We start from the raw sequence: 11,251 nt of genomic DNA, 5'->3' as shown, positions 1-11,251 counted from the left end.
TCCATTTCCGTATAATTTATGGGTCCATGTTGGCGCAGCACAGGCTGCACCCAGGACACATGGGGGTGGCATTTCCACCATTCAAGGGGGCAAAGTGGTCAATTCGCCCATCCCCATGTGTCTGGGTGGAACATGCACCCCGATACAGGGAATGAATTTCCCTTCACCTGATAGAACCTGTTAAACCACAACCGAATGGAGTGAGAAGGCTATTTTGGATTTTCACAAATAGGAGTGCGAAAGTTGATCACTATCCCAGGAGCCCAATCTTAGCATCAAATCACCTTAGATGAAGAGATTCTCTCTTCACCCTCTAAAATGGTCAAGCACGACATGGGCTGTACAGTGATTGGATTAAGGCCTCTGATAACCAGACCCTCGCAAATATTACATGAATATAAATTGGAGAATACTCTTCTGATCATTAACTTTTGGCATGTGAAATGGATAAGTCTCCGAGTCTACTGTGTATGGTAGGTATGCGTTCTTGGAATAGATTCAGCATCTAAAACGCGTTGTGGGATTTAGAATGCCTTTTAGACCCAGAATCTATTCCAAGAATGCAAACCAAACACAGCCCCTAGATGAGCTGAGATATGGAACAAACCATGTTTCAGTTCATGCATTAACACCATTATAAATATACAAATACAAGAGATTCCACTCCCTTCGTGGAAAATCAATAGATACCCAAACATATTAAAAGAAGGGAAAAAAAAATTTGCACATCAGAGCTCAAAAACCCACTCAGGGCCTGGCTCTGAGACAATACATAAAAAAATATGCTCTTCTCTAGGTTTAAAATGAAGAGAGAGGGAGAGAGAGAGAGAGAGAGAGAGAGATCTTCTGCAACTAATATAACACTAATGGTCATCCAAAAATAAAAGCTACTGTCTTTGTAAACTATGTTGCTGGACAGGTGATAAGAGTCTGGTTATGAAGGGTGACAAAGCTGCCAGTAGTGCTTTGGGGCACTCCTCATGTGGAAGATGGCCACAGCCTGACACAGCAACCAGTCTCTGCATGAAAATAATTATACCAAGGTTAAATTAATTAATCAAATGACCAATGATTTTCACGCTTAATTGGTGAATGTGTGTATAAGCATAAATTGAATTTGACAGTCACTTCTAGCTATCACCTCTGAAATCCAAAATCCCAGCAAAAACTAAGGCAGTGTTTGGTATGTATTCCAAGTCGATTTTGCATTCTCGGATGATAAAAGTAGTTGTTTTTATTCCCCGAGAATGTGCATTCCAAGAATGCATACCAAACACAGCCTAAATCTACTGCTAATTTATTATGCACAGAACCTAATATCAAAGTTAAATATAAAAAAGGCCAAAGATTTCATACACGACCGTGTTAGCTTGCACGGTCGTGTCCCCTCACACATGGGACTTGGGAAAGACATAACCCCCGCCCCCCACCCCTATTAAAGCCTTGAAACTTCTGCCCTCTCACATGCACGGCTTACACAACCGTGCATGAAAACTGTCCCCTATAAAAAATAAAGACTACCGAACAGATATTTAAAGACAACAAAGAGAAAAGATTACCAGGTGGTTTGTCAGTTAATTTTCACATTAAAAAAATTCCACTACCTAATGTCAATGAACCCTAACCTCCTATGGCAACACATCCACACACACACAACCACCTCCTATGCCAACATGTCCGCACACACACACACACCTCTCTTGAGCTCAGATAACTCAACTTTCTCTTTGGGTTGGAGGGGGGGGGTTTGTTTGGGTGAGGAGGGAAAGAGAGGGAATTTCTTAATTTTCATGGTTCCAAAATCATAAAAGATAAATAACTGAACAATGGGACAAAAACACTTACTGAATTTACAAGCTTCGAAGCCATGGCTTGAGCGGATTTAATTGGGACAAGGGCATCTTCGGCCCCAGCAACAACCAAAACTGGCAAGTCTTCAACCGCTTGCAGCAATGATGCAGCGTTTTCTGATGGAAAGACTGTTTCATATGACAGTCTACCAATCTCATGAACTGCTTCGTCCCAACCTTCGATGCATAGTGGTGCCTGTCACAAGATTAAGTTGCTAGTCAGAAATACATATCTGACCAACTTTCCATGCAAGTCATTACCTGAATTTAACTGAATATAACATTGCTACATGCAGTACCATACACATCTGTATAACAAGAACATTGACAAAATGAAATAATAAAAAGTTGAATGTGTAAATTAAAGCAATGAAAACAAAACCAAATTTATCCCAGGAAAAATAAAATACCATCAGATGTCCAGCTACTCCCTACTTTTAATACTATAACATAAATGCAGCTAATTGTGTAAATTCCAGCAATGACAACATCAAATGATCTGATCTCCACTTACTGTTAATCTTTATCCCCTCCTCCCCCTCCCCCTCCCCCCCACCCCACCCCACCCCACCCCAGGTTTCTTTCCTTTAAGACCCTAATTTTTCCCTAACCATGTAATCACAAGAGGTTAGAGGTTTAGGAACTCATTTTACCTCCCTTTATTTCCCAATGTAGCTGAATAGGGTTTTCATGGGTTCTTCAGAAATATAAAATATTGAGATTCTTAAATGACTATGTTTGCAGATGAAATACTTAACCATCACCATCCCCCCCCCCCCTCACCCACAAAAAAAAAAGAAGGTAAATGACATGTATGTTCGTACAAAATAAGTACATTGTAACCAAGTTAGCAATGCCTGTGGTAACTTAAATTATATATGATGAAACATAAGTTCTGGAGCATTTCAAATTGCTTGAATAGCCAACTTTCAATCCTGAGAATTTGGTTGAATAGCTAATTTTTCTCATCAATATAAACAAACCGTACCTTGTAGAGGCTCAAGACCTCTGTGGTTAACTTTGTTGCATCATACCATGCTCGTCGATTAACCACTTGAATTATCTCAGTTCGTAGTAGGGGGCGGATTGAGTATTTCCTTCCCAGGGAAGTACGAAGAAGAATCCTAGCAAAAGCAGGGACAATTTGTCTTGACAGGCTAACACTGAGAAGTACAATGCCCTTGATCTCTATCTGGGAGATGCAAGAAATAATGAATACATTAATCAAGGGAAATTAAAAAGAGATCTCCAAGTATTTTGATAAATAACTGAGACCATCTACTGCTCATTTCATAACCTTGAAATAGAATGGTTTCTCCCCTTTGCATACCTATCCAAACAAAACATACGGTCTCAGTTATTTTGATAAATAACTGAGACCATCTACTGTTCATGTCATAACCTAGAAACAGAATGGTTTCTCCTTGCCTACAGAAATTAATAAACATACGGTCTTTGTAGAAGCTATTTGAAAATTGTATCTAACAGTGTTGTTTTATGCTTCTAAGCCAGAAATGTTCAGCTGGTACTAAAAAACTAACTAGCTTACTCACATGGACTGAATTTGTAGATGCCTGAACTTTTTGTGCAGCTTTCAGAACAAGAAGGCCTCCATCATCATGACCAATAAGTACCACAGAAGAAAAGCCCATCTCCGAACAGAAAGCAAGGAGCAGGTCAACCTGGTAGAATAATAATCAAAAACATGAAAATCACACATCTGACAAACCCTCAAGATATAACACAGGATTTGGGGTTGGAAAACACTTTTGGAACTGGGCAACTAGTAAAGAAGCATACAACAGTGTAAAGCCAGAGAAACAGCAACAGACCGATCAAGTAAGAAGTAACAACCAAATATTTTTACGAATCACCAAACTCTTCAAGGTTCTCATAATTATCTACACTGATATCTCAGTTTGCCCAAAATTCAATTTCAGATTTATCATTTAAAATATTTTTTGCACTACTTTACACTTATCTTATTTTGCTAAAAGGTCAATTGCATTAAGGAAGGAAAAAATGTACAGATATACGCTGGGCTAAGCCAGATACAGCATCAAAAAAGCATTCCAAGCCTCTCCCTCTCCCACCTTCGGCGTGGCCATCAGCAGGAAAGAAAGGAACGCAACACTAGAATAGGACACGCATTGGATCACTTTTTATTTGCAACCCTGTCAGACCTTCTAGTCTGACCACCCTTCTCATGAGGATTATTCATCCCATCCTTGATGGACTTATCGCTCCCAACCAATTCCTTCTCCATTGCAGCACCATCGATGGCTCTCACCTCAGGGAAGGATAAAACTAACCTGCCTTCTTGAAGCGAGGAAGAAGGGAGCCACTCAATAGAAGAAGAATGTGCCCATGAGAGCATAGACCCCCTCTCCTTGGAAGTATAGACAGCTCCAGAACTTGCGATACCCCAACCACCTCTCACAGCTGCACCTCTACCACCACGAGAAGCAGATTGAGCAGCAGCCTCAGCACCAGAAGCCCTCCCCTTTATGTGACCACCCCAATTCGAAGCATTAGCATCCACTGCAGCATCATTATTATTGGACCAAGTATCCAGACCTTCATGGATAGATAAAACACCTCCCTCCACCGCCCTGACCTCCAAGGCAATTCATACAGCCATAGCACCATTTTCGTCTTCCCCTACTCTTAGGCCCAACTCATTCTCTGAACCCAGGTCAGAAGAAGCTCCGTTTCAGACCCAGCACCCGATTCTGATCCATCACTTGAACCCAAACCACCCAGCTCGACAACAGGTTCGCCCACGTACCCCTGCTTCCTTTAACACGCTAGTACACAAGCTACTAAAGCTAGTAAGCTAGTATACACGCATTTGCCCGATTGCTTTAACAGCCGCTTTACCTCCTGGTTCCCACCTGTCCTGTCCAAAACTATGGAACTCATCTGAAAAGTCGATTTGCTAGATCAGAACGCGAACTCCAAGTTTTGTCCAATTGAGGTTATCCTCCACATCAGCCAAATTTGGAGTATTCAAAGGAAACAAGCTCGTGGGAGATCTCTAACTACCTCAAAAAGAGGATTGGGATGAGATTGCATGGAGTGGGGTCCTAAAATCTTCCAGCCATCACACCCTCCAGCGAGGGAGGATTTTGCAATACAGCCGAATTTTGAATAGTTCCTAAAACCGTAGAAACCTGCTTGTGCGGGGAAACCTCATTGAAAAGAGGATTAGAATGATAATGCATGGAATAGGAACCTAATTTTTCTCCAGCCATCACACCCTCCTCTGGCGAGGAAGGCTTTTGCACCACTGCCTAATTTTGAATATTTCCTAAAACCATAGAAACCTGCTTGTGATGGGAAACCTCATTGACTGACTGCACAATTGTTGCATTTTGCATATCTTTTAAAATCGGAGAGTCCTGCCTGAGTTGGGAAACCTCATTGACTGCCTGTACAATTTCCATATTTTGAATAGAATCTAAAACCGGAGAGACCTGCCTGGATTGGGAAACCTCATTGACCACCATTGCTGGAGCCTCAACACTACCCTCTCCCACGAAGTTGGCCCCTGGTATCACTGCCGTTGCAACCTCTGCTCTCTCTTTTGCATCTGCCAATTTCTTCTCTTTACAAAAAGAGAGTTGATGCCCTGACTTGTTACAAAAACCACATTGCAAAGGCAACGAACCTGGTTGAGTTCTCTCTACCTGGATTTCCTTCAATCTTGATCCCGAGATTGAGCTCTCAACAAGAACTCTTGCAAAACATCCCACTGAAGCAAGGCGAGTCCAATGATCCAAAGCCACCGGTCTTCCCACCGCCTTGGCCATAGATAAGAGAATACTTTCTTGTTAGTATTCATACGGGAGATCAGGGAATCTGATCCAGACAAGCTTTGTAACGACGTGATCTTCATATACGTTGAAATCCGGCTTCCATCTTTGAAAATGAATGAACTGGCCCCCAAAACTAATTGGACTTCTACGGCATATCATTGACATATCAGCTTCTGAATAAAATTGAAAAATAACGTAACCCTTCCCTAAGGGCACCATAGATTCCTGTTCCTTGAGATTCCATGAAATTTTGTCATCCTTCGAAGGTCGTCAAGGGTGGTCAAGCGGAAGTTCACACGACCTATCAGAAAAAATCAAAACTTTAGGAGACTCGTCTCATAGTCCTTCTGAGGGATCACAATCCTGATAACGTTACATGAGTGAATTGGATCCGGCAGATCTTCAATATTTAGAAGGAAAGCCCCCCCCCCCCCAACTGCAGGGGCATAAGACCTTTTGGTGGCTGAATTTCAGTACCAGCAACACCCATCCTATCTGTAGCAGTCTCCACATATTGGATACCGGCCTCCACTACTCCATCCTGATCCTCTCTATGATGATAATCATCATCATCCTCCACCAAAACACCTTCTTCCACTTCCAAACCAGCAGCTATCACCATCCTCTCTCTCACACCGAACACATTTTTACATTTCTAGAACCTCAAAATGTCAACGTAAACATATACATGAAAGAAGAAAAAATAATGTGAAATATGAAAGAAGAAAAAAATAATGCCCTATAGTCTAGCTTAATCTGTTGACCCCATCCTTCGTCAAAGAATCCACCACCTCATTGGCTGACCTGCATTTCCAGTGGAATGAGCAGTTCACTTGAGAAGCTAGCTGTTTTATGCGCCTAAAAAAGTGGACATATCTCCAAGGAATCTCTTAGAAGGCATCAAGGATATGATGGTAGCTAAATCACCTTCTGCCATGATGTTATGGAACCCTCTCTGGAATACTCCAATCCATAATTCCATACGAATAGAAGGGAGTTCTGCTCTAATAGGTTGCTAAAACCAATCGGACCTAAGTCTGCACTCAACAGTACCTTTACACTTATCTAATAATTAGGATTCTTTAAATATTGCAATCCAAAAACTATTTGAATCTTTTCACCCGTTTCAGTTTTCAGATTCAATTCCCATTTGAACCATTTGATTTTCTCTTATCATTTGTTTTTTATTAAGATATTACACTGTATCATGCAGTTATACAGGCCACTTTCTCTTGGAATAGGTAAGCTAAGAGATGAAATGCTGTGCTTCTAATATAATTATATAAAGGCGTTCTGAATGAGTTATTTCAGCTCCACGGTTTCTTTCCCTTGAATCAAACTTCAATCAATCAAGTAGAGCGTTAATACAGTTATTTTTTTGTGGCAAACAATTATTTAGTTTATCGGAATCATAAGATCATAAGAAGAATAGGACTTTCTTTGGTGACATTCTAATTATATTGAACAAATAATAAACAAATGTTCATATATATATATATATATAAGTTATACTATAAGTTAACTTATTAATATTATATACTATTAGTATTATTGAGATGGGCATAAATTCAAGAAATGGACCTAGATATCCTGTCTTAAGACACAGTTACCATGAGCAAGACTTTGTAACTGGAACTCCACACCTTTCAATTTCTATGAAGAACTGTCCAACATTTAATTAACAGTACAATGATGGAGTACAACTCAAAACCACACTGTTTTTCTCTCAAGCATATCCCAACATATAACACAACCAACTTAACCTTACAATAGAGACTGAAGTGATAACTTGTAACATGAACCTAGGCTTTGGCAACAGGGTAATATAAAACTAAATAAATTAAGCTTTGCTCTTCCTCCTAACCACAATAAAATGAAAGTTGGAAGTAAGCAATCACCTGAGTTTCAAGCTTATAAGGATTTGGCAATTGCTTTTCCTCCCACTCCTTCCTGCGTGGCCGAGAAGTTAATCCCCAGCCAGGCCGATCAAAAGCTGCAACAGTGCAACCAACCTGTCTTGCCAGCACTCCCATCACATGTCTCCATGAGAAGACACCTCCACCAAATCCATGCACCAGAACAATGCCAAACTTCCCAGTTCCCTCTACATCCCCAACCGAGCTCCCATGATTTGACAGCCCTCCATCATCCAGGCTGAAAACAGGAATTTCTTCAGACAAATAAACAGGTGATGTTGCAGAACCATCTAATAATGGATCATATAAAAAGGAACTGTGGAATTGGTTGCTAAAGCTCCAGTGATGATGATACTGGATTTTAGATGGAACAGTTTGAGGTGGCCTGTCAAATTTAGGCCTTTCTGAGGTCATTCTTGGTGAGCTGCAACTAGGATTGGGTTGAAGAAAGGTAGGGGATGCAATAGACCGAGATGAGGGTTCAGACAGGCTGAGCTTGTAATGAAGCATAAGACCTTGGCAGGCAATAAATAAACTGTCAATATCTGCCAGCAGTCTCACTGGAAGTTCTCTTTCATCACGAGCTACACCAAAAGGTTTTCTCCATGTTTCACTGTCACTTTTTGGGGTTTTCCCTGAAGAGGGTGTGGGAGATTTTGGAATCTTCTGGAAGCCACAAAACACATTCTTGCAGGATAAAACCTGTATTTTATAGATTCAACAGTCAGATCACCAATTCGCATGCACTATTCTTTTTCATATCTGTAAAAATGTATCTAGAACAAGTTCTCTGAAGATACATCTACATCACCAATCATATTTATGTTATGTAAGTAGATTAATATATGACAATCGACAAGAACTAAAAAGCACGTGCCCATGTGCGAGTATGGATTATGGAATTAAACACAATATCCTGTCATGCCAAAACAGGAAGATAATACATGTTCTGTTTTCTATTTAAAAATTTTGTAAGGACAGAATGTAGTATGACATGAGATGGAAGAATATATGATTATAACAACTACTCAGCCTTATCCCAACCAAATGGGGTCGGCTACATGAATCCTTGCCCTCCAATCAGCTCTATTCGAGGTCATACTTGATACAAGGCCTAAGTTATGCATGTCTTTCCTCACTACTTCTCCTATGGTCATTTTAGGTCTACCCCAGGCTCAGTTAGTTTCTTCAATCTGAATCAAATCACTTCTCCGTACTGGAGCATCCAAAGGCCTTCATTGAAAGAATATATGATTATAAGAATAAGAAAAAACATTTTAACAAAAAACAACTTACTGCTTCTGGGTCGACTCTGTGAAACAGGAGCTTTCTTCGTGCTTTGCAACTGGTTCTATAGGCAGCCACAACATGGCCAAGAGCAAAGACTAATGAGGAGAGGAACAAAACAGGCATTCCCCAAGACTTTTTCAAATGAAGCTTTTGCCTTGCTGGGGAGGAAGAAGCTTCATCCTCAAGTTTGGAAGTTACAGTGAAAATACAAGCCTTTACTGATAGAATAAGTATCGAGACAAAGGAGCAGAGTGTCGCTGTTCCAAGATAAGGCCCGTGAGAGAGCCCTGGGCCATCACAAAAAGAATAAACACCTGCATCGAAAAATCTGCTCAACTTACTCAACTGGTATTTGTTAATACAGTGTTACAAGGAAGTTATTCGTGGAGTAGAGGCATCAGTATTTTTTCATACGAGGGCACATAATTTTACATTTAAAAGTAAAAACTTTTATCGTAGATCGAAAAGCATTAATTGTGCAATATTACTTGTATTTGCTGATGAAAAAGAAGTCATCATGTGAATTTAGGCATTTCTCCCAGAAGGAAAATAATAACATCTCAAACAAAAGGAATTCCTTTTGAACAATTAAATTCATTCTGCTTGTCTACTACCCTTTCCAATAATGCATTTTCTGAATTTAGGCTTTTCTCCCAGAAGGAAAATAATAATATGTCCAACAAAAGGAAATTTAGAAAAAAATTTAAGTTCCTTTTGAACAAATAAATTCATTCTGCTTGTCTACTACCCTTTCCAATAGTGCATTTTCTTCTTCCTGGTTGCACTTCACGAAACTCAGAAGAAGAGGGGAAAAAATAACTTCAAATCATGCACCGATTTGTTCTATTAAAGTCAGCCTCTGCTTATCCACCATTTATCAGTATCCTCCACAAGCGAAATTCTCAAGCACGAAAACCGGCTATCCAAAGTAAGGCTTTCGGCGGGGAAAAAAAAAAGAGGGGGGGGGGGGGGGGGTACCTAATTTACTGCAACATTCCCTTTTAGCTAAAGGCTTCCTGGTGTAACATTTCCGATATCAATCAAAGGAAACATATTAAAAGCGAAGAAATAAAAGGAAAGAGAAACGAGAAGACGATTCATACAGGTTATCACGAGAGATCTGAGGATCGAAACAAGGGGAATATCCACGAGAGAACTTCTGAACCCATATCTATGCAAATGCTCTTTGAAACTATAGCATCCCACACACGTAAAGCTCGAAATTAAAACACAAAGAACTAACATATCTCCGAGAGCGACAAGCACAGGCGCCGACAGAAAGAGAAGTGACGCTACCATCGTCAACATGAAGAAAACAGTCCGAATGCATCTTCTTATCCTCTCAACATATCCTTTTCCGGAAGCCATGACCGCTACAAGCGTTAGACACAGCCGGAAAACAAAGAGAAATAGATCTATCTTCTTTTCTTCCTCAGATGATCAAACTGATGATCCGCGTTCTCAGACCATCAATCAAATAGGGCTTTGAAATGCCTGAAGATCGAGAACGAGAACTAAATGAAACCCTAGCCGATAACATGATAGGAAGAGCATGTTCATTTTCCGGTGGCTTACCAGCCATTATACGGCTAGTAAGGCGACAATGGCGGTTACAAGCAGATTTTAACTTTGTCCAAAATTTGTCGCAGACGCCATGGCTAGGGTTTCAAAAGATCAATGAAACCGAATCCGAGGAGAGATTCTTAGTTTATTTTCTTCTCCTTCTTCCTTGCTTTTTTTCCTTTTTTAAGCTAAATATGTATCAGGAGAAGGAGAGAGAGAGAGGTTCCTCTCGAACGTGTTTCTCTTTCTCTGTCTTCGTCTCTGTCTTCCTCTCTGTCTCCTATTTGTTTCACCTAAATTTTGAAGTTTCCATTTCCCCTTTTGTTAAAGAAAATTATATTTAAAGCATAATTAACTCACACTCCACTTTGTACATTACACCTGTCACCTACCTGGCACAAAATTTATTTGTTGACGATATTGTCCCTCGGGTAGTTAGGTTAAGTAGAGGCTCTTAGGGAAACAGGTAGGTCAGGTTAAACCGTTAGAGCACTTGTCGAAACTCGAAGGGGGTGTGTATTTGGGAAATGGATACTGGGGAGGGTCTAAAATGTAATTTCACGAGTTAAGAGGAGAACAAAGGAATTAAAAATTGGAGGGAGTAGTTCCCGAGAGCTTTACCGTTAGATGATGGGGTTTTGGGATTCGGGGAGAGGATCATGGTCGGGACCAAAAATCTAAAAATACGAAGGGTCACATCGGATATGCTCGGTGTTGACTGGTTGTGGGGCCCGATAACCCCATCAACCTCTTGGAAAGAGACACGTGGAAAAGAGTGCGGCCCTCATCGGGCCTCGAGAAAAGATTATGTGCG

General features: G+C 40.5%; 1 protein-coding gene across 1 annotated transcript; it reads right to left on the bottom strand.

The window, feature by feature from the left end:
* Nucleotides 1-887: 887 nt before the first annotated feature.
* LOC122653156 lies at nt 888-10,624 on the bottom strand. The gene is made up of 7 exons (XM_043847098.1): nt 9,978-10,624; nt 8,881-9,188; nt 7,567-8,286; nt 3,404-3,532; nt 2,839-3,042; nt 1,846-2,046; nt 888-1,019 (listed from the first exon to the last, which is right to left on the bottom strand). The coding sequence occupies exons 1-7, from the start codon at nt 10,240-10,242 to the stop codon at nt 888-890; spliced, it is 1,959 nt and encodes a 652-aa protein (XP_043703033.1). The 5' UTR covers nt 10,243-10,624.
* Between the last annotated feature and the right edge of the window lie 627 nt (nt 10,625-11,251).

Source organism: Telopea speciosissima, chromosome 2, assembly GCF_018873765.1.
Source record: "Telopea speciosissima isolate NSW1024214 ecotype Mountain lineage chromosome 2, Tspe_v1, whole genome shotgun sequence".
In the NCBI taxonomy this organism is placed as follows: Eukaryota; Viridiplantae; Streptophyta; class Magnoliopsida; order Proteales; family Proteaceae; genus Telopea; species Telopea speciosissima.
Note: the sequence above shows the minus strand (reverse complement) of the source record. Positions and strands in the feature narration are given on the sequence as shown.

Excerpts from the sequence above, each read along its gene's own strand:
- LOC122653156 (XM_043847098.1), bottom strand. The coding sequence starts at position 10,242 with ATGGCTTCCGGAAAAGGATATGTTGAGAGGATAAGAAGATGCATTCGG. Across the intron at positions 3,533-7,566 it reads CTTATAAGCTTGAAACTCAG|GTTGACCTGCTCCTTGCTTT; the intron begins GTGATTGCTTAC and ends TTATTCTACCAG. Across the intron at positions 1,020-1,845 it reads CTTCGAAGCTTGTAAATTCA|AGACTGGTTGCTGTGTCAGG; the intron begins GTAAGTGTTTTT and ends ATTTTCATGCAG.